This window comes from Theropithecus gelada, chromosome 5 (genome assembly GCF_003255815.1).
Source record: "Theropithecus gelada isolate Dixy chromosome 5, Tgel_1.0, whole genome shotgun sequence".
NCBI lineage: Eukaryota > Metazoa > Chordata > Mammalia > Primates > Cercopithecidae > Theropithecus > Theropithecus gelada.
Genome location: NC_037672.1, coordinates 125930883 through 125955049, shown reverse-complemented (window position 1 = coordinate 125955049; position 24167 = coordinate 125930883). Strand labels below are relative to the sequence as shown.

The following is a 24167-nucleotide window of genomic DNA, read 5'->3' as shown; positions in this document are numbered from 1 at the left end:
GGATAACCAATCAGGAGACTGCTGCAGTTGTCCGGATAAAAGATAATGAGTTTGAGTTGAAGGTGACATGAAAACATTCACGTGTAGATATTCAACCATCAGTCAGAAATTTAGTACTGATGCTAACAGTTAAGACAGTCATAGGAATCTTTTTTTATTATTATTATCATATTTTAAGTTCTAGGGTAAATATGCAGAAGGTGCAGGTTTGTTACATAGGTATACATGTGCCATGGTGGATTGCTGCACCTATCAACCCATTATCTACATTAGGTATTTCTCCTAATGCTGATCCTCCCCTACCCTTTCACCCCTCGGCAGGCCCCAGTGTGCGATGGGAGCCTTTTGTGTGGAGCTGAGAATTGAAGCTGTGGAAGTGGAAGAGCTACCCTTGGGGCCTTCCATGATGTGAATAGCAGTCTCTTCAGCCTCCTCCCACACTTTTCTTCCCCTCCATTTCTTGTGCTCTGACTTTGATGGCCTTCTTTACTTTCATCAATATAAAATCCTCCCTCCCAATACAGGGTCTCTGCATGTACCTTCTTTTTTTGAGACAGTCTTGCTCAATCGCCCAGGCTGGAATACAGAGGCATGATCTCAGCTCACTGCAACCTCCGCCTCCCAGGTTCAAGCCGTTCTCCTGCCTCAGCCTCCCAAGTAGCTGGGATTACAGGCACCCGCCACCACACCCACTAATTTTTCTGTTTTTAATAGAGACGGGGTTTCACCATCTTGGCGAGGTTGGTCTCGAACTCCTGACCTCAGGTGATCTGCCTGCCTTGGCCTCCCAAAGTGCTGGGATTTCAGGCCTCAGCCACTGTGTCTGGCATCTGCATGTACTTTTTTATTTGTACACTTTTCAGATCTCTACTCAAATATCAGTTCCTCAGAGGCCCTCCCTAGCCTCAAAAAGATCCCCTTGTTATATTGCTCATAATAGTGCACCGTAGTTTTCCTTCAAAGCACTTATCAATATTTGTAATTAACTCTTTTTGGAATACTTTCTTTCATGTCATCTTCTCCCCAACAGAGTACAAGCTCTGTAAGAGTAAGACCACATGTATTCTCATTCATTTTCTCCCTAGCACCAAATGTAGTCCCTGGCACGTGGAGGGTATTCAATAACTGCTTTTTCAACAACTGAGTTTTTAAGAACAGGACCTGAAGGAATGTCTTTATTTGTTGAATGAGCTCACGAAGATGAGTCATTATAGGAGACTAAATAGGAGCAATGAGAGGGTCATAACAAAGAGACTCCAACATGATAAACCACTCAAGGAAGGCGCATGGTTGCTAGTATCAAATGCAATGATGAGACCAAATCATACCTATATGGCAGTTAAATGGTAATCAGATTGGAGGCACATAGCTTATTTTCATTTCTTAAAGAATGTTTCATTTGATTCTTTAAATTCCTTCCCAGGTCATTCACAGACTAATTTCCATGTAGTAAGAGTTATGTTCATATTCATAGTTATAGAACATAGAATTTATTTTTAGAAAATTTTAGGGCTGTTAGAATTTTATGTCTATCAAAAGTATGAGACTGTAGAAGAAAGCACTTCAGAAACTAACACTCTAGCAAATGGAATATAAGTATTATATTATTATACGTTTTCAAAAAATCTAACTTTCCATACGTATTTTTTCAAGGGAAAATCTCGGAACAGAGATACTTCCTCCAAACTTTGGCCTCAGGCAACTACTCTTCACATTCTGATAACCCATCTTCTCTTGGATCTCCTTGCATACTTAGATATTCTCCAAGAGAAGAATAGGCTGCTAATATGCAGATAATATGCCTTTCTGACCTCTGTTGAATTTGAACAGGCTTAAGCTATGTTTAGCAACAGAACTAAACTTGAGGGTTTTTTTCTTTTCAGAAAAGTTTGTTAATAATTTCCAATGTAGGCCGGTTGCAGTGACTCAGGCCTGTAATCCCAGCACTTTGGGAGGCCAAGGCGGGTGGATCACGAGGTCAGGAGATCGAGACCATCCTGGCTAACATGGTGAAACCCCATCTCTACTAAATATGCAAAAAATTAGGGCCTGGTGGCAGGCACCTGTAGTCCCAGCTACTCGGGAGGCTGAGGCAGGAGAATAGCGTGAACCTGGGAGGCGGAGCTTGCAGTGAGCTGAGATCGCACCACTGCACTCCAGCCTGGGCGACAGAGCGAGACTCCATCTCAAAAAAAAATAATAACAATAATAATTTCCAATGTAAAAATGTAGTGGAGTTTTTAACACTTCTCATATAGGTCAGTCTTCATTTATAAATGATACAAACAATATCATTTATTCTGTGAACTGTATTTTACTATACAGGAGAAATGAGTAGGAAAGAGGTAAGAAGTGACATAGATCTGCTATTGAGGACAACACAGCTAGTTCATTTTATTTATTCATGTTTCTTGATTGTTTCTCCCTGAAGAAGAAAGGAGATGATTACCTCTTCTTCCCTTTGTATACAAATATGCAAACTAGGGCAGGCAACAATCTTCTAATTTCTTCTCTGGTGTGAGAATTATAACTACCCCAAACATGGGAAAACATTAGCAGCAATTGAGTCACTCATTAAGTCTGCAAATATTAAATATTTCATAGCTACATAGTCTTGCCAAACCAACTCTCAAATCAAGAAAGAGTGAAAAAACACTTGAAACATTTTACTATAAATTCTATTCTTTAACCATAATGTCTTTTATCATTTTTTTCAAAATAAATTTGTAATGAACTTTTTTGCAAAAATTTTTATCAAAAATAATTAAATTTGTCTAGTGCTTACCTAAAACATACATATATACACATAAACATGTAGACAGAGAGATTGCAGTACCCTGAGGTTGCAGATAAAAACCTGTCCCTTACCATCCCTTAAACCTTAGAAAAATATATGGCTTTGGGGACAAAGCCATATATTTATATAAGGAAGAAAAATATGCTTAGATAATAAAAGTCATTGGACAGAAAGGCATCTTAAAAGAAATTTTTTACAACACTGGTATCCTCTAGCTCAAGAATTCACCGCAAAACACTCACATGTGTTCCACATTCTCATAGGTGCCCCCCATGTGTGATATTTGCCTATGTGTAAGCCGACAACTTATTAGATCTCCAGAGAATAGATATGGCTTCAAACTATGTACCCTTTGTCTTCTCCCTACCCCAAGAAGATTCTGAAACAGTTTCTTAGGAAATCATGCTTAGGGGGTCACTGTAGTTAGTGATTCATTGAAGTATACATATGTAATATTTTTCAGTGTTTAGGATGAGGAAAAAATATGAATTACTATTCTATAGTTTATTCTATAGAACTTATTCCATAGTTTACACTTCCATTAATGCAGTTAAAATTATGTTAGCTTTTTTGGAGTTTTGGAGGGAAAGTTGAATCACACTGTTGGACAGATATTGAGCATGTTGTCAACTAAAATCCTAAGTCTTTTTCTTTTTTTTTTTTTTTTTTTTTTTTTTTTTTTTTTTNCAGGTTCACGCCATTCTCCTGCCTCAGCCTCCCAAGCAGCTGGGACTACAGGCGCCCGCCACCTCGCCCTGCTAGTTTTTTTGTATTTTTTAGTAGAGACGGGGTCTCACCGGGTTAGCAAGGATGGTCTCGATCTCCTGACCTCGTGATCCGCCCATCTCGGCCTCCCAAAGTGCTGGGATTACAGGCTTGAGCCATCGCGCCTGGCCAAAAAATCCTAAGTCTTTTTCAAAGGTTTTATTGCTAAGCCAAATCTTTGCCTAAATACAAGACTAGTTATTTATCCCTATTAAATTTAATTAAATTATTAGAAACTTCTGAGGTCATTTTAGCTCCTAATTCTGTTACCTCGTTTGATAGCTCTACAATAGGAGCCATGTCTGTCTTTATTTACTGCTATATTTCTTGCACCACAGACAATTTTTTGTTTACAATGAATGCTAGCCACACATTTGATAAACATGCTAACCATATTTTCATTTGAACCATTGAAAAAAAAGAAAAGAAACAGACAGATTGAAATATAGACAGTCTCAGAGCATACCAAGCACCACCTCCCTTAAATGGGTAACTGATCAGCACATGTCAGATGTAGTAATTCAACCTGGTTTTAATCTGGCCCATATGGCTGCTTGTGCACTATCATAAGAACATCAAGAAAGATCCAGCCTTCTGCCAAGCAAAAGTTCATTTATGCCACACTAGTCATATTCTCCAGATGTAATCCAGTAATCCTGTCCAAAATGAAAAGTAACTTAGCCTTCTTAATAAATCCATGTAGCATCCTAGTGATCACAGCAGGTTCCTTTTATGTTTGTTAAAACTCTTCAATTCCTTTGATAAGGCATTATGGAAGTTTTTATTCAATGTTTTCATTCTATGGCAGCACAGTCCTTTTATCAATGAATGAAAAAGCTATCAGAGCATAATATAAAGTATAAGGAAACCTTTAATATTTACATCTAGGAGGATTAAAAGTGAGACTAGATCTCCTTTCATTTAAACTACTCTATGGGATAGAGGAGAATAAGAGAAGTTATAAGCATATTTCTTCAAATAACTAAACCAATCCATTGGAGAGTTTCTCTGGATTATGGTAACATGCTTATGTGTATTAATAATGTCTATTTGTTGAGCATCTGTCATATGCTATGCATCATGCTAACATTTTGCATTATTATCTCATATAGTCCGACAGCCCTTCTAGGTAGGTGTTATTTCCTTTCCAAAGAGATGAGGCATAGTAAAAGTTAAGTCATTTGCTCGGGGTCACATAGCTGGCAGGTGGCACAGCTGGATTTCAGACCAGATCTGGTCAACACTAGAATTGTACTATTGTGCAACGTTGTATCTTTAGAGTTTGAGGAATCTATAATTTTGACACCTCTCCCATTTGCTGACAGTGATTCAAAAATAACCTTTATAGGTTCTCCAAGTCTCATGGGATGTAATTCATCTGGGTTAGGAGGCTTGAACTACTGTAAACATCTGGATGTTCTCATATAAGTGCTTCACACATTCTAGACTTCAAGTGACCCTCATGATTTTACCTGTGTCCACTCTGTCCTTGCAGTTCAAGGATCAGCGTTCTTGATTGAATATATAGATGCCAAATAGGTTTCGAAAAATTCTACTTGCACTTTTTCATTCATCAACCTTAAAACAAGTCTGAGCTATGAGCCTCTTTTTTTGTTTTAATTCCCTCTCTGACTGGCACTACCCAAAAAGCTCTTTTGGTTTTCAGATTATGTATATATACCTAAAAAACTTGCTAGAAAAAAGTATCCTCATATCTAGTGGGATTTGGTAAATTTTTCAGACCTAGAAAAGAAATTGGCCACAACCTAAATGTAAGTAGTAGAAAAAAATAGATGGAAGCAAAGGAAGTTATAGTAATTAGCTTAATACCTCCTTTGAAAGTTTCCAGATTTCTTCAATGAGTGATGACAGTTTCACCAATTTTAATCGACCAAAAAAATGTTAAATTGTGTTTAGTTATTGTAAAGTGATATAATGTATAATTTCCTTTCAGAGTGTGATATTTTAAAGCATGGAGTTTGAAAGGTATTTACTTAGAGTACTTGAGACTAGTTGAGGCAAAGATATCATCACAAGCATTTGATATAAAAAAGAGAAGCTCCAAGGATGGAACTGAATTAGAGCCAAAATTGGTGAGAAAAAGGAGAAAAGCTCTCTTTGAAACTGTTGCATGGGAAGGGAAACACCAGAGAAAAAGATTTGCTTCATAAAGAAATTGTTTTACACTGGTCATAATCCTGAAGTTAGAACTATCACCCAGATTAGTGAGTAAAATAATCACATTAACCCATAATTATAAATGTAATTTTTAAAACTCAGCCATATATAAGCCAAGTAGTAGTGAGAATATCAGGACACATTGGCGATACATTAGGAATGACAACACACATTATTTTTATCTTTGCTACTTAATTCAGCATTGCTTACTCATTTGTAAAAATAACTGGATTTATTATACTTTATATCACAAAAATGCTGACTTGGAGGTTTTACATAGCTTTAATTTAGTGTTAAGATTTAGTTCTCAACATCAAGAAACTGATTTTAAATAATTCTGTAACTTTCCAAGCAGTGTTAGGATATAGAGAGAATTCAGTTATTCCCTTTATTCTTTGATAGCAGTGTTTTCTTTGATCACATATACATATATTTGATCTGTAAATATGTTTGTATGTATGTGTGTTATATAAATATGCATGTGACTAAATTAATTCCATTCTTCCTAGAATAAGGCAGGAACTAATTGACCATAAGCAGACTATCCTGCTCATTATCTATTAGGTTATACTCAAAGTCTTTTAACCAGTGCATTAACATGTTTTAACCAAGTTTATTGGCTTTACAAATAAATTTAACTTTACCAATTCATTTAACTGAAGTTTACACATGTAGTCCTCAGTGTACTCAAAAATATGCGAACTACTTTGTGTGAACTCTTTTTTTTTTTTTTTTTTTGAGACCGAGTCTCACTCTGTCACCCAGGCTGGAGTGCAGTGGCGTGATTTCAGGTCACTGCAACCTCCGCCTCCCAGGTTCAAGCAGTTCTCTTGCATCAGCCTCTTGAGTAGCTAGGATTACAGGCGCACGCCACCACACCTGGCTAATTTTTTGTATTTTTAGTAGATACAGGGTTTCACCATATGGGTCAGGCTGTTCTCAAACTCCTGACCTCGGGATCCTCCCACCTCAGCCTCCCAAGTGCTGGGATTACAGGCATGAGCCACCGTGCCCGGCCGTGTGTGAACTATTTTTATATTCTGAGAGGCAGTACAGCCTACAGGTCTCAATCCCAGACGGGCTGGGATTGAATCCCAGATCTACCCCTACTGACCTTGAGCAAATTACTTAATTTCTCTGTGCCTCAGTTTCCTCATCTGCAAATTGGAGATAATAGTGCCTACTTCACATTATAAGGATTGAACTAATTAACATAATTACATACCAGTGCTTGCCACTTGATAAACCTTTGTAATTATCTGCAGAAGTCAGGAGGTTTCCCCAAAGGCTATGTGGAATGACAAAATCAGCTTTTATTTCAGAAGTTATCACTATGGAGATACCGTTGGCAAGGCTTCAGCCAAATGCTGGAGAGATTAATTTCAGTAAGATTTGTGTCAAGGAAACCAGATAAGAGGCTGCTTCAGTAATCCAGGCAAAAAATGAAGAGGCCTGAATTATATAGCAAATGGTGGTGGGATCCAAAACAAAAAATATCAAGGCCGTATTAAATATAATACACAGGCCTTGATCACTATTTAGCTGTGAGAGCTGAAGAATTCATAAAGGACTCCCAGGTTTCAGTCTAGGAGGACATTCTCTAAAACAGGATATAGAAAGAGGTCCAAAATCTCAAGTACCTGTATACATCCAAGAGGGGATGCCCAATAAGCAATCTCTTCACACTCCAGAAAAGCTGGATTGCAGAGATGCCAAACTGAATAAGTAGTACAGGGAACAGTTGAAGTCAAGGAAGTAGGTAACATTGAATTTGCATTTATCCTCTTTTTCAATGACCAGGCAATCAAAGCCTACCTCAGACTAGAACACGTCATCTAATGCAGTTCTGAGCATTAAAGGGAAATCATATTGAAGATTTCAACCTCGAAGTTAATTGTGAAGTTTGTTGCAGATGGCTAATGCTTCAAAGGTAGAAATTGTTTTCTCAGTGATTTGGGTGAAAACATGAACATGAGTCCCTGGTGCTACATTTGCCATCACAGATTGCACAACTGCCAATGATAGGCCCTTCCTTTGGCTCCTGGGGACTTAATTTCCCTTGGGAACTATTGTGGTTATTCAACTTTAAGACCTTGTAGGAAGAATCAGTTATTTCTCTCAGGGGTCTTACTCACAGCAAGCAATATGGAAGTAAATAGTCACTAAGGAGAAACAAGAAATAAGCTTTTAGCAAAATGTACGAATAATTTTTTTTAACTGGCCAAATCCTTACAAAAATTATAAATTAGACTAAGATAGCTATCCTGTTTTGGATCCTAATCATTATAATCTACATGAGAATACATAATTCACACCAGTTTTGCTGTTCCCAACATAAAGAAAAAGGTACATTTCACTATATGCTAATTTCTGCATGTAGTGGATGTACAAAAGATTGTTTCAGGCAGGGAGAACTCAAAATTAGAAATGAGAATGAGTGTAGGCCCAGTTCTGCCAGTACCTACTGCTGCGATCTTGGCCAAGTCTTAAGGTGTATAATGCAGATAATCTCTTTTTTTGCCCTATTGTCCCAGAGTTCTGTGATCAAAAGAAAGCATTTAATGAAACTGCTCTTCGAAAAAGTATTTTTAAAATTATCTAAAGGTTGTATTATAAATACAACCTTCCCATCATTCAGGAGTATTTTTTCACCTCAGAAAGCTCATTAGTTAAAATAATATTGCAAATATCAGTGTCTTGTTCCTAATAAAAATAATAGCCTACCACTTTCTAAACACGTAATATATGCTCTCTGTAAGGTGCTCAATGGACTTGCTTTAAATAATCACAACTACTTCAGTATCTAAGATACTAAGATGTTATCCTCTTTCTGGGAAAACTGAGGCTTAAAACGGTTCAGTGACTTGGCCAATGTCACATGCCTGGTAAACTATAGTTTAGCCTTTAAATACAGTTCCCTCTGACCCTGAAGTCTATGTTGTTTCAACGATTCTATGTTTTCAGATCCAAAACTGTATTCTGGAAAGAACTCCAGGTGAGGAAGACTAAAACCAAACCGTTATTTTTCAGTTCCACCATCAGAGTTGAGCCAGAAAGCAGCGCATTGAATCTATGCTCTGCACAATCTTGATATGTTCTCTACAGTTCTCATTCCTGATTTAAATTGGGCAACAGTAAACAACTGATTCAGGACTGCTAAGTCATATATACCTTTAAATATTTAGCAAAAGCAGATTTCAGAAGACACTTAAAATGTATTGCAAAATGTACAGCATTTATTCACATACAGACAAAAAGGCACAATTCTACTAAATAGTTCAACAAAAAAATACAGCTGTCCTCAACTAGTTTTATAAATACTTTCAAAAAGGGGGTAGAAATAAATACAGGATTGGGTCATGTAATATAAAATAGTCATCTCTACATATACTTTAATTTGATTTTTAACTCTTCATGCACCTTTTTTTTTTTCAATTTTAGCTGAATGGACACCAAGCTAGGCACATAGTGAAAAATCCTCTGTACAAGGTTACAAATGTAATGACAAGTTTGTCCATTTCAAAATAATTAAGATTTGTACACAACACATAAAACCCTTCATTTAGATCTTGTGTTTAAAACCTAACAAATGACATTCCAGGCAACTTTACAAAAGTTTAACTAGCCTACATTTTGACATAATACATTAATCATAATCAAAGATATTTCTTGGTCAGGATGCACAAGGAAAGATAAAGCTTAAAAAAAAAATGCAAATGGTTCCATACTAATAGAATGCAAGTGGGTGTTTGGGCTGGTTGCTGCTTATGGCCACCTCATACAGAGTTCCCAGCATGACATGAAACTAATTCACAAAGCTATCATTATACTGTCAGAGAAACCGTGCTCTATACCATTTGCATTTTGAAGCAGGAATAAAAAGTGTGGGCTTTTTATTTTTGTGTGTTTTGTTTTTGTGTGGGGTTTTTTTTTAATATTTTTTGTTTTGTTTTTGTTTTGTTTTTTGGTTCAGCATAACTTGGAACATTTGAAAGCTTTTCAACCTAAATGTGGGGAAAAAACAGGTAAGGCATTATTTTTGCACAAAACTAGCATTCCTAATAGTGCAAATGAATCTGATACCTCTTAAAATGGTGAGAGGTGATACTATTAATTTAGATTTTCTTTCTATGGCTTGACAAATTATCCCTCTATAAATTCTACTCTCACCCAGAGCTGTTGCTGTAGTCAAAAGATAACTGTAGATAAAGTCCAACCTTCTCCTGTATCCAGCAAAAGGTTTTTGCTCATATGCAAAAAAAAATCTAATTTTTAAATTATGCTACAAGTGAATATACAACTTGGATTCATAAGAACCTTCTATTATCTGTAGCAACAAGCTGATCTGGACAGCAGTCTTTCAAAATGAGCCCCATAGCTCAAAAATAGTCAGTCAGTCTAAAAACCTGCGTCATTCTTTCCCCTCCCCTGAATTAGCTACTAAAATGACTTCAAAAGTTAAGACTTGGTTTGAAAATGTCATACATACAATAGGGATGCATCAGATCTACTATTTGATCATCTGATAAAACTTGCATAGCAAGATGGAATTCAATAAGCCTTTTTTGTTGTTGACAATCATCTGGAAGACTTGAAAGTTAACTGCAGAACTCAAAGCATTATTCATTATCATAATGTCCCTGCCATATGGAAACAGATGTATAAATGAATCAGGAATCTGAATACTGGTATTAACAAACTAAAGAGAATTTAGGGGAAGTCGGGCTTGTTCCAAAGGCCCATAATTCTGTATCTCATTGCTATTTAAACTTTCCTTCCTTAAGTTTGATTCACAACCACATTGAATTCCAAAGAAAATTAACAGGACCTAAACACTATCCACTGTCTTAATACATATGCACTACAGTGAGTGCAAAAACAAAACATTGTACTCAAATTTAATGCTAAATTTATTATTGCTGATAACTTACTAGTTATTGCCATTTGCAATTAGAAAGTCCAAGTTACAAATTAGAGTTTAGAACTCTGACTACAGAAAACCTATTCAAGGGTACACTTCAGTCTCTTTCCTGTATAACCTTGGTCAATAGTAAGAGCTTATCGCAACTTATTGCCTTTCTATTGTTTTTAAAATATAACCTATTTCGCTTTTTCTCTTTTTTCCTTTTTCTTTTTTTTTTTTTTTCTTTTTTTTTTCCTTTTTCTTAAGGAATCCGTTCATGTTGGAAGCCCGGATTCCCTGACATATGCACTAGTGGTTGGCTCTGGGAAGTAAGAGTCACCAGAGTCTGGAAGTTCTTCACTTGAACTTGAGTAGCCATTGTACTATTGGAAGCCAGATGGCCAGGTATTGGCAATGGCCAGGGAAATCCCAAGCTGGCTCAAGAGCCAGTGGTTAGGGAAGAAGAAGGTCAAGTGGACTGGTAAAAATTGTACTTCAACTGCCCTTATTCATAGATACAACTTTCCTAACAGTCTCACTCTCCACCAGTCCCATATCCACAACCCACTCACAGGCTTCAAGCAGCAGGACCTTGCTATATTACCCTAAATCTCCACATTGCAGCAGCTCTACCCTGTCCCCTCAGCTTCTTCAATAATGACCTTTTAAAAATTCTCTTCCCTGACTGCTATATTTACACATAAATTTCCTAGTGTTACTGAAGCTTCAGAGCTGCTGCCTGTATACTATAATGCAACAAAAATAGCCTTGAGGGCCAAATATAAATATGATTTCAAGATCTACCGCAGTCCTAGAAAATAAACTTTATGGGCTATGAATGGTACCATGAGGGTTTCTCAAGAACCGCATCTGGTTCCCTGTATTCAGGTAACCACGAGTTTGTGCTTTGGGAAGAATGCAGAGGGCTATAAAAATTCATGACGCTTATTTAAGCCTTGCCTTCTTTAAAACTTATTTCATTCTTATTTTAGTGTTTAGTTCAGGTACTAGTCTTAGCAATGTCTTACGGTTACAATCTACTCTTCTGTTTCCTCAACAAGTTGCAAATAACACAAACTTCTCACAAAAATGATTTAAAAATGACTCTGGAAAAAAATTTATCTGAATTGCAAGTAAATGTGTTTGTGTAGCTCAGGATTAATGGGTTTCTGCTTCTCCCTCCATCAGAGGTCTCCTCTAGCACACCCAATGACGAGCCCAAAGGGCTTCCGTGTCATCTCTGTTGCATCAAGAAGCCAAGATGCTTCTCCTGATAATGTCTGTCCTCCTGCTGATAGTGCTGCTGGTGTGTATACATTTCTTTTCTGATGCCTCACTCTCTGAGTCACTCATTTCCACATCGGGGACATACCCGTCATTCTCATTGTCGGATTTTAATTTGCTTTTTGCCCTTTCCTTGGCTGGAACTCGGCCTAAGCCCAAATATGGGTAGTCTGAGTGCTGGTGGCAGGCCCCATCGTGGGCCTCTCCCTGCTGCTGCCGTTCCCCCTTCTTTGGAATCCGGAATCCTCCCCAGTTTTTCACTGGGCTGGCAGGTGTTGTAGGCACTTTGACTGCAGTCTGATTATAGTTTACTTTGATTAGGGAGCCATTGCACTTGGGCACTATCTCCTTCCTTGTGCCAGGTGCTGACTGCCCCACTCCAGGGGAGGTGGCAGCTCTTGTGTTGTCCAGATGCCTCTGGGACACATCTGTGGACCTGAGAGGCTTGTGACTCTGTTTAAAAGATTTGTCCTTTAAGTCTCCTTTAATGAGATCACAATGAAAACGATTGTCTCTTCTTTTCCCGTGGTCTGGCATCACCACACCATTTTTCTGTTGTGCTGATATGAGACGTGCTTCTGCAAAGGTCTTTTCCAAACCCAAAAAGCTCTCTGGGACCACCATCCCCTCCCTTCTACCACAGAGGTCTGGCTGCTTCAGCAGGGTTTTGCCTTCCCTTCCAGTGCTATTCTGCAAAGGATCTCGCTTATGGGGCTTTTTCAGCGAATGAACCAAGGAAGTACCCATTTGTTTTCTGAAGAACGCGGAATGCCACTTCAGGTCCTCTATCTTGGGAGCATCAGGGCCCACAGAAGGACTGTTAAACAAAAGCATGTTTTCCAGTGAGGAGGAGGAGCAGGAAGAAGAAGGCACACCTATAAACAAAACCACAAATAAAGAAAAATTACAACAGAAGCAAATCCATAAGAATAAAATTCTAGACCCTCAGTGTGGCCCAATTTATGTGAACTCCCCACCCAACAACACAACACTTACACCACCAAGTTTGTACAAATTTGGTTTTTATAGTGAAGAGATGACCTGCCTTGAGAATCTCCATTCAATCTGCAGACTCAATATGCAACATTTTCTGAAACAGCTGAAGCTCACATAATTTTTCAAAAAACTGTACCTCCTCAAATAAATACATGTTCCTCCGAACAAAATAACTGATCTGATTTTCAGAGGGGACTCCATGCAGAACCCATCAGGTGGTTGATGGCTGCCTCTGCTCCCTCTACCTGGTTACAGAGCAGCAACTGCACCGCGCTCCTCCACGGTCCAGTCTTCTGCCTCCAGTACGAGACTAAGAGTACCCAAAAAGCAGGGTCCGGGGTTTCTGTCTCTAAGTGTCTGTACCCTCACAGGGTTATTAGGAGGACAAATACATGTAAACATGTGAAATGAATAAAGGAAATGTTTAAAATAATTCTTTTTTTTTTTTTTTTTGAGACAGAGTCTTGCACTGTTGCCCAGGCTGGAGTGCCGTGGAGCGATCTCGGCTCACTGCAAGCTCCGCCTCCCTGGGTTCACGCCATTCTCCTGCCTCAGCCTCAGAGTAGCTGGGACTACAGGTGCCCACTACCACGCTTGGCTAATTTTTTTGTACTTTTTTAGTAGAGACAGGATTTCACCATATTAGCCAGCGTGGTCTCGATCCCCTGACCTCATGATCTGCCCGCCTCGGCCTCCCAAAGTGCTGGGATTACAGGCGTGAGCCACCGTGCCTGGCCTTAAAATAATTCTTGACACATAGTAAGTGTTCCAAAAAATATTCATTATTACATGCAAAATACATTTGTGGGATTCAACTGAATTGTCATTCAACTGGAAGTAAGTTAAACTGATGTTTTTCAAATTTTTTTGATGCAAATCACAGTGACTAAATTCCACAGCATGATCTAGTAAGAGTTCACATTTCACGAAATAATATTAACCCTCATCACTTGATAATACACTCTGACATTTCCTATTATACTTTACTTGTTTTTAATGCTGGTCATGATCCACTGAATTCATCTCACAACCCACTAATGAGTTGTTACCCCTAGTGGGTGAATTCATTAGAGTTTGTCATAAAGACCATGACTCTACAACAGCCTCAAGAACATCTAGAAAGAGCAGTTCTCATATTTTCTGTCTCCCATAAGATATGAACCACCAAGAAAACAAGGTTCAGCCCCAGGGTATGAGACAGGAGGCCATATGAGAACCTAGGCTCACCAGACACAGACACTGCGAGCAAATGAAACATAGCTAGCAACTCAGAACACAGAGCCGTCATGACCACAGGAAGAGGTATTTCACAATCTGCTGGTTTGGAAATGCTGCTTTCTCAAGAATCAATCATTAGAATCCACCTTCACATCACACTGAATATATTTCTTTTACTCAATCACCTGCCACGGGAAAAGAGAATGGTAAGAAGAGGCTAACATTTTCTGAACTCTGATTTCTATCTCCTTAACTGTAACCCATGTCTCTAGAGAGCCTCCAGCTCATGACCCCCCCATAAGCACTGTTGCCACTGAGGACTCAGCCAAATGACCCTACCCACTCTCAGAATCACACAGTTTAAACCACGGACCCTAAATGACACATAAATCATGACCATCTGCTCTACTTCAGGCAGGAGACAGCCTTTAGGCATGAATAAGAACATAACTGAAGCCTAGGACTGGAAAAAGAAAAAAAAAGCACCCTAAAGGGTTTCAACTGCATTACTCAACAGCATCCTACAGGAAGATAAATGTTTTCAACTGATCATACCTATGGTTCTTATCTCAGAATGAAAGGAGGATTTGTTTTCCTTTTCTGAAATAGTAGGATTTCTGAATGCAGATCTACATTACAGCTCTGTTACCACAAAACTACTCCCAGCCTTATTAAGAATATCATTCGCTCACCCAGTAAAAACCTCAGCCATGAAATGCAAAAACCTGCCTGCAATATCCATGAGAAATAACTCAAATGAAACCAGATGAAAATGCTCTTTATGGCTTATTTTTACAGGGAATCACTCATTACATAATGACTTTAGAGTTGCAGAAAGCCCTCCAATGGCACAACTCCACAGGCACAACTTACATCAGTGATCCCAGCTCGGCATTTGCTGCTGTAGGCTCGGTGATCTGCACCAGACAGTCTTCCAAGAGAGTTAAACAGATCTCATTTATTTGTGTTCAGGTAGGAATCATGAAGAAAGAGCTCACCTTAGGGAGTCTGAATCGAACTACTTTTACATGACACCCTACTTAGAAAATTTATTTTTAAAATCTTAACAATTAAACTCCAAGTTCCAGCTAATAATATACACTTGATTCACCTGGAAAATACTTAATCTTGGGAAGAAAATATCGAGGATGTCAATAAGTTATTGCATTCAAACTATGTAACACTTCAAAAACATCATTTAAACCTCCCTAAACCGTTTTTTATTTCTTCAGATGACCCAGCTCCCTCTAGTCGCACATAATTGGCTAGAGAAACCAGAATTTGGATTTCAACGCAACAGGTTATAACAACTTCTTTGTTGTCTCTGTGCACCATAATAATCTAGATGGAGTGACAAAAAGCCACAAATGCACAAAAACAAGAGTAAATTAACTATGATTGCACAATGCAAGCACCAAGAATGGTGCTGCTATAACTTTAAAGGGCAGTCCAAGGCAGGAGAGAGACGCTATCTTCCAATGATGTCCAGTCTAAGACCTACCTGTTCCGTGGGTCCCTAATTCTGCCTGATCCACACTCAGCAGCTCTCCTTCTCTGAAATCGTTATACTACCTACTTTTGGGGCTTATGATCACAGAATGTAGTCAAATGCACTTAAGGGGTCTTGATTCTAAAAGAAACTTTAAGATCAACGGAATCTCAGAGAGGTTAAACAACCTGCCCAACTTGATCTTTGCCCTTGATCTCCAAGTAACTGATATGTTCTCCAGAGTAGAGGAAGTATATACCCTAGTTTTCTTTGTCTGTTTGCCTAGCCCAGGGCAATATAAAATAGAAGACACTAAATAAATATTTGGTGCGCAATCTCAGAAATATTCAACAACCCATCTGCACCAAAAAAGCCTACTGTGAACATTATCTAAAAATGAACTGTGTTAAGTACAGTCTTAAGAGATATTTACCATATTTACCATGTTACAGATAGAGCCCATGGCTGAATATAAACCTGTTAGGTACCCCCATGATGTGTTTACCAAGTACTGTGTCATCTATAAGCCACTGTTTCATTTTAGTCTCTCAATTCCAAGAGGTAGCTTGAGATATCCCCATTTTGCATATGAAGAAATTGGGGAGACTCAAAGACTTTCATGTGTTTGCTCAGTAAGCAGAGAACATAGGATTCCGCCCATATTTATAGACGGCAAATTCATAGCTTTTTCCCTTAAACATGATGCCTCAAATTAAAGACTGCCTTTAAATATGAACGTCTATGCTTCTTAAATTCTTCTATAAGAAAATTAAGAAATCATTATTTCTCCCTCAACAGTGTTAAAGCTTACAAACTCCTGCCCTATACTTTGACCTACCAGGGCTTAATGCATACCTGAAACTCTTTCTTGCTCCAAAAGCTTAGTGTAAAGATTGAATATCTGTTCCTGGACTTTGCACACAGACCGTTTAATCTTTTCCCTGCGGGTCACCATGTAAGTGAGGTTCCGAACCTAGAATGTAGAGAATAAAGATTCTAAGTAAGCAATACAGTATAACAGTACTTTGGTGCTTTTTAAATTTCTTTACCTAAGAGAAATTACTCCTACTAGGGCCTTGACAGATATACTTGAAATCAATATGTACTTTAAACATTTCATCCAATCTTTAATCTCATTTTGGTAAGGATTCCACATATACCCCTGAATATAGGCAGCAGCAACACTGAAGAGGGTCAGGGACCCACAGGAGTGGGAGGGACACCTAGAGAACTGGTACAAAAGTCCTGCCTCCTCCACCATACCTAACCCATCCTGGCACAGAGGCCATTGGTGTCCAAGTCAAAACTTGCAACCTCTTGCCAGTCTTTGCTTATTATTGCATCAATATCTTCTATTACTTGGATGGCCAATGGCTTTAAAGCAGCTCAGAAGCCACTTCCGCTGCACTTTATCAACTATCTTCTGAAGGCTAAACTAGGTCAACATGGGGCCAAGGGTCATCAAAGTGGAGGCCCCTGCACCAGGCCCACTGGAAGACCAAATGGTTACCAAGAATCCTAGTGAATGTCTTTGTCAACTGCACACTGAACTCACTGAAAGGCCTGGAGTTAGCAGGTAGTTTATGTGTTGCTATGAGGTGTGCAAATGCCTAGGAAACTTCCAGCTTTGCCAATGATGTGCTGGTTAGACATCTCCAGTCCAGTTCTTCGTATCTTCACTTGAAAAACTGGTATTGCCCTCTCCTGATTCACTTGTAACTGAAAAGACTCAGTGCTGAGAGTTGGCTCTACTTCCTATCTGATGTGCGACTGCTTTGGATCACATAACCCTAACGTATGCTCAGTAATCAACATTCAGATTTGTTCCCCACCTGTCATCACTCAATATACAAAATTTAAAGAATTAGTCTCTAAACTCCCTTAATCCTTCAGTCCTAAAATCTATTGGTTAACCTGATTAGATTACATGGGCCTGAAAACACAGATGTCAGACACAGCACACCAAATACACAATTAAACCCTTCTTCAGGAACATGTGGACAAGACTTCCTAAGTAATCTCACTGGCAGGAGTGGTTGCATGTCTTTATCTGATCACATCTTTCCCATTAGCTCCTACAGGCAGGCCTTCACTTTCCTAAAAAATCCCATTATGAGCAAACTCTTCCCCTGCCACCTTTATAATTTTTCCCCATAAACTCAATAAAGTAGTATCACCCTAGTTTAAGTGAAAAAAGTCCAAAGGTCACCAACCTTTTCTTTTGGCATTGAGGACAGCAACAAGCATCAACAAGCCTTGTGAAGACACAAAAGATTTTGCACTCTGGTGTAGAGTCTAAGTGTAGACTAAACCCTAACAATTCCACTTGTGCTAAAGGCAGTCTCATTTGCAAAAGGACATGAAGCATTAAGAGACACCGAACACAGGCTTTCCCATTTGCATCACAGTAAAATCTCCTGGCCTCAACAGGAAAATGCCAAGTCAGGCTTCTCCTGCCCCTAACCAATTCACTTTCAGGATCTTCCCGTCTTTTTTTCTGTATCAATCCCTTATGTCACTAACATTTCCTGTCTTAATTATTTTAAAATGAAAGAATTGAGAATAAAAACACTCTCCCTGTCTCATAGTAAATATTACACGGATGTCAATCAGCCCAGTTAAGGTAGTCTCTTTCGTTTTCTGGCAGCTGCACACCCTCAATCCAAGCAGCAGTGTCCTTTCTAGAAATTCTCACCAACTTGGGAATGGAAGTGGTTAACAGACTACTCTCTTTGATAATATTGTTCTACCCAGGGGAGATTAAGAGTGAAGCTCAAGAAAGAGGGGCCAGACCTAGATCCATAGCAGATTCAAAACTTCTAGGAAACAGAACCGTTTTTACATTAACAAGGAATCTCACTCCTGGAAATAAAAAATGGAAACAAATTCTGACATCTTAGGAGCAGACAGGTTGCTCTCATATTCAAATCAGATGTGTAACAGAGACACTTACATCTCTCTTACTTGAAATTATCCTTGAAAATGGAAAACGGGGAAGCCAGGGAATTTGAACTTTGTATATTATTCAAATTTAATTTTGGTAGCTTTGACCAAACCATGGCTGCTACATAGAAAAATCCCACTCCTATTCCTCATGATCTCTGATGGGAAATATCTAAATGTAAACCCAGAAAGCAAAGGGCATGGTTTTCAATTGGAACAAACCAGCCCTAACTCCACTTTATAGTAGTGAGGACTCTAAACCTGACTTCCCTTATGCTCCCGGTAGGACAACGCTCAGCAACCTCCACCTGCAGAGCTGGACTGATGCTCTCCCATCCTCAAAACACATCCAACTTGTCCCTTCCTGCACCCACTGCACCCGCTGCACCAAGCTCCCTACCCTGCTTTCTCCCAACTGCCTGCAAGGAGGTATCTGAAAAAAACCATTTAAACCATCTCCAGGTGCACTCTCACACCACCTTAAACCTGATCATCACTTTCCCCTAAAGCAGTGTCCCTAAACAGGGGACATGGGGTACCCACAAAACAGAACCACCCTCTAGAGGTGGGGCCCATGACTTTGCATTCCTAAGTTTCCGGGTCAGACACAACACCCTGAGGACCACTGCTCTAAGAAATCCAAAAGTGGTTTCAGTGTGCTTTCTTGAATCCAAAACTGTTTGCAGCACTAAAGTTCAACGTGCCTTTTTTTCAGAGGACACTGTAGACACTACCAGATTTTCAAAGGTGACCATTCCACTGAGTGACTACAGGACTGCCCCCAGGACTTGGCCACTTTCCATAATGCTAGCCAGAGTGCAGTGGTAGCATGTCTTTATCTAAATAAATAGTCATTTGCTGAACTCACGTTTACTGCATATTTTCAGGGAAAGGAATGAGAGTGAAGTGGCAGCCTTGGGAATGACATGGCTACCCACCACATCAACAACTTTGTCTTCTTAAAGTTGTGTGCTCCCAAGCCCTCCTGAAATCTACTCCTGTCACCTAACTTCCAGATCCAGAACTGGTACCCAGGTGTGCAATGCCCCGAGGTGTGTGTTTGAAGGAAGAGCAGTCACCATAATCAGTTGTCTGCATTTCTAATGATGGCCACTCATTTGTCAGTCTGAGAATGATCATATGCCTTGATTGTAGTCACATGTATTAAATGATTTTTGAGGATCTGCTACAAGCTGATATTGTGTGCATTAAATAGAAAACTAACTAACTTGAGAAAACAAGTTGGTAGTAATGATTGTTTTTTTATTGTCACCCCTGCCCTGATACACTTACTGTTTACAATTACAAATAACTGTGCAACTCTCTGGGCAAGGCAAAGATTTCAATTTTTTAATGCCTTCACCATCACAGGCATCATGGCAAATTTGGGGTAGCGTATTTTTTTCATGACAATAAGCCCATTTTAAACTGAGTCTAAGGCTGGGTGCAGTGGCTCACGCCTGTAATCCCAACACTCTGGGAGGCCACAGTGGGTGGATCACTTGAGGTCAGGAGTTCAAGACCAACCTGACCAACATGGTGAAACCTGGTCTCTACCAAAAATACAAAAATTAGCCAGGCATAGTGACACATGCCTGTAATCCCAGCTATTCATGAGGCTGAGGCAGGAGAATCACTTGAACCCGGGAGGCGGAGGCTGCAGTGAGCTGAGATCGCGCCACTGCGCTCCAGCCTGGGCAACAAAGTGAGACTCTGTCTCAAAAAAATAAAAATAAACTGAATACAAATTCCCTAAAGTTCCTTAGGCTTTTTAATAAAGTAAATGTAAGTAATGCCACACACATACACACACAAATCCTGATTTATTCCCTGTTTCTCATACATTGTTGGCATTGTTCTACTTAAACAGCGACAGTGATGACTCCAAAAAAAATGTTTAGAATTAGAAGTGCATGTTAATCTGAGTAACTGAAGTACAGAAAAGAGTTAGTACACCACAAGCATTTTCTACACTTTTATTTTGTGGTGATTGTGAGACAAACACAGTCCAAACAATAGACTTCTTGTCCTCCCCCTCCCAACAACTATCTAACTCCACAGCTCATGCACCCCAATTACAGCAGGTGTCGGGCTGGCATAAAGGCTTCTCACCAGGATTCCAGTTTATCCTTCTCAATCCTTCTCTCATCTCTAACAAAAATGCCACACATACATGTAGTTGTGAGAGGCAAAGTCTTCTTTACACTCACCACCAGGGGGCGTAGGGGAGCACAAAAGCCTCACAAACCTGCTCCAGGCTCCTGCCTCCTCCAGAGCCCGAATCCCCCCCTGCCTTCCCAGGAATCCTAACCTGGTCTGAGAAGGGGCATCACAAATAAGCTGGCACTCAGTCGTGTACTAAAAGGATCGCTAATGCTCCCTTTAAAAGACTTTCACTTCTACGTCATCTCTAACAGGGCCACGCAGGTCTCCATGAGATCGCGCTTTTTTGGTCCAGTGCTTCCCGGGTCTTTCCCTGTTCTTTGCCCGCACTCCCATTTCAAATCATCTATGAGTCAAGAGTCTCTCCCAGGCAGGTGAATCACTCCCCACTAATAAGCGAGCGGCTTGGGGGAGATGTGTTAACTGTTTCAGGCTACTTGGGTACCTTTCAGTGCAGACCGCTTCAGGCCAGAAAACCTCGCTCCTACCTCGTTCACACTAATGAATTTAATCGGTAGCCAGCAGCCAGGGGAGTTGATGTGGAAGATGCTCTAAGAAGCATCCCCAATTAGCAAGCCTCAGCCAGAAACTACCTACAGAGAGTAGGAGGCCCAAGGGGGAGGCAGCCCACTCCTCATTATTCCTGTAGCAGGAAGGGACTTCCAGACGGGACTCCAGAGGTGATGGAAAGTCAGGGAGGCACAAAAGCAGCAAACAGCGGAAGGAAGTGCCAGCAGCTGAGGCTCGGCAGCCAACAGCCACGACATTCAGCAATCTCAGTGTGACAAACAACACCTGTAGCGTGCTGAGCATGACTGGGGCTCCTCAGACAGATCTGACACCGCTGTGCACCAGGAATCCCACCCATAGCCGCACACAGACACACAACAGAGACACGGATGGACACGGGGACACACACACCCTCAGTGATGACTTAGCACCTCACTGCCAGGAGTATCTTCTGTAACAGATATATGCATGTGTACATACAGCTCATGCACACACATCAGCACCCACTGCCTGCTCTGCTACGTGACAGTACCGGGAATTCCCCTGTGAATTACCCAAGAAACAAAGCCAGGGCCAGTGAGCAGCCGGTCTTAGCTTCCTTCACAAGCCCATCACCAGCGCCTAGTGTTTCCTCGGACTCAACAAGCAATTCTCCCCTCTCTGGCCCCTCCTTTAGAAATGAAATCCGTGCTGGTTTTCTAAATCAGTCTGTAAACAATCCTGAGTCAACTCCTTGGGTCATTTTCTTGGGGCTCATTCACTCTAGCTCTAGAATGAAGGAATGGGGGTAGGGTAGGGAAGACACACCCCATTTGATCTTATAAACCAGTAAAGATTAATGGGAAAGTGTTTAAAAAAAAAAAATCACAAAGAAGCTCCCCACTCAGTGGCAGTTTTGCACATATGTACAATGAGTTTACCAGCCCATAAATATTTTTAACCAACACAACCTCATGCTGTGGTGTGTACAAGGATCTGACAGTATATGACTGGCTATCATTTCTTGCTCTGGGCAAGCGTTCGCCTCTTTGCATCTTCTTCTCTAAGTCACTATAAGGTGTCAGTGTCAATCATTACCCTCTCCAGGTCCTGCCGCAGGTGCGTGAACAGCTGCAGCCTCCTAAACAAGACATCCTGCTCCCGCTTGGCTAGATTGTCCTCTTCGTCTTTCTTTGGGGTGATCAGGGGCTTGTTGAAGTTGACCTTCCTCTTCAACTTCCAGTACTGGTACAGGAAATCCACTACTTCCTCAGGCAGCCGCAGAGCCCTGGCAACATCCAGCAGGTTGACGAAGGTGTAGAACTCATCCTCCAACTGCTGCAGCTTCTGCTTACGGACACTCACCCGGTGGGCCTCCTCCCGGTTCTGCTCAAGGCTGGCAAAGGGCTCCAGCGGATTCCGGGGGGAACACTCAGGGGCCCCATTCTCCTGTGCAGCCCCCTTGCCAAGACTCTCCTCAGGTTTCCTATGTGAGCTGTGCTTTGGGCAATAGGACTTGAACTTGACTTCATCATTCTCTGCTAAGATGGTCTTCATCTCCAGGCCCCGGTCAAAAGCACAAGTCACATGGAAGGCCGTGCGGCAGTTCTTCACAGAGCACTGGTAAGAACATACAAAGAATATGATAATAGACCATTATAGAGCAACCATGGCAGAAGACCCGCAGTGCTAGGCACCCATGTACACACGCACAGAGAAGAGCCATGCTTCAAGAATGTGCTGTGACAGGAAAGTTGTACGTGGATTAACCCCGGAAGATCATGTCATGTTTTAAAAGAGGTAAGGCTTGGGATTTTTTTGTAGAGATGAGGTCTCCCTATGTTGCCCAGGTTGGTCTCCAACTCTTGGGCAAAAGAGATCCGCCCATCTCAGCCTCCCAAAGTGCTGGGATTACAGGCGTGAGCCACTGCACCCAGCCAAGTCTTGGAATTTAAGGGCCCTCTTCAAACGAAAGGTTTAATCAACCAAACCCTAACTTCCTCGGAAAAGTAACTGCATCCAAATCCCATCTTGAAGCAGACATATTATACAAATAACATGTGTAGAGGAAGGAGGTGTGGCACTAGGATCATATTCAAAAGAATTTGTACTCAATATGCAAAGTCCACTTTCGTTTTATTACGGATTTGAGCTCTTTGGTGTAAACTTGAGTAAGAACCTTCTTGGGAAGAATGACTACTACTCACAGTTTGAACACAAATCCTCATTCTGACTCCCCAGCCAGGAAGAGTCCCAACACAAGTGAGAAAAGGAACAGTGCACTTCCTTGAAGCAGCACCAAGGAGAAACTGAATAAAAACCCCGAAGAATAGGAGACGAGGAATCCAGCACAGGAAAGGTGGGGAAAAGTCTTCACACTTGTGAAGAAGCTTCACCAGATGCATGGAGGGCTCTGAGCCCTGAGATCTGTGCACGCCGCGCCTGGCCACTGAAGAGAGGCAGAACCATGAAAGACCCTTCCCATGGGTCACAGGGAGGTCAACCTAGAGGCCAGCTGTCAGCCACCTAGACAGAAGAACACCTCCCCCTCACTGCCTAACAGGGCCACAATTTAGTGCCTTTGATCCAGACAGCAAGTCTCTGGTGTAGCAGGAGCAAAGTGATTCACTCCTCCTCCACTGATCTCGCTGAGCAAATCCCTAGAAGGTGGTTCCTCATGGTGACTGAAGCCAGTCCCTGAAAAGCAGCACTGCATTGTGTGAGGCCAAGTGATCCCCAGGGCATGCCAGGGGCTGCACAGAGCTGTAGAATTCAGTGGCTTAAAGCCAACTGAGAAGTTGAATTCAACTCATTCAACAGATCCTGAATCACATCACCACGGATGGCAGAGGCTAGAGCTAAGGATTTCCCCCTAATCATTTCAGTATTTAAGAGGAAACTTGCTGCCAGCCAGGCTTTCTTACATTACTATGAGGTCTTTT

The 24167-nt window shown here is 40.7% G+C and overlaps 1 protein-coding gene across 7 annotated transcripts in view; it reads right to left on the bottom strand.

Annotated features, from left to right (window-relative positions):
- Positions 1-8954: 8954 nt before the first annotated feature.
- JADE1 (jade family PHD finger 1) overlaps positions 8955-24167 on the bottom strand; it is a 66937-nt gene continuing 51724 nt past the window's right edge. For all 7 annotated transcript variants that reach the window (XM_025385550.1, XM_025385558.1, XM_025385551.1 and 4 more), the window contains exons 9-11: positions 22324-22845; positions 16486-16603; positions 8955-12802 (exon numbers count right to left, since the gene is read on the bottom strand). In XM_025385550.1, the coding sequence (XP_025241335.1) occupies positions 11892-12802; positions 16486-16603; positions 22324-22845 (1551 nt within the window). In that variant the 3' untranslated portion in view covers positions 8955-11891. The remainder of the gene's footprint in view (positions 12803-16485; positions 16604-22323; positions 22846-24167) is intronic.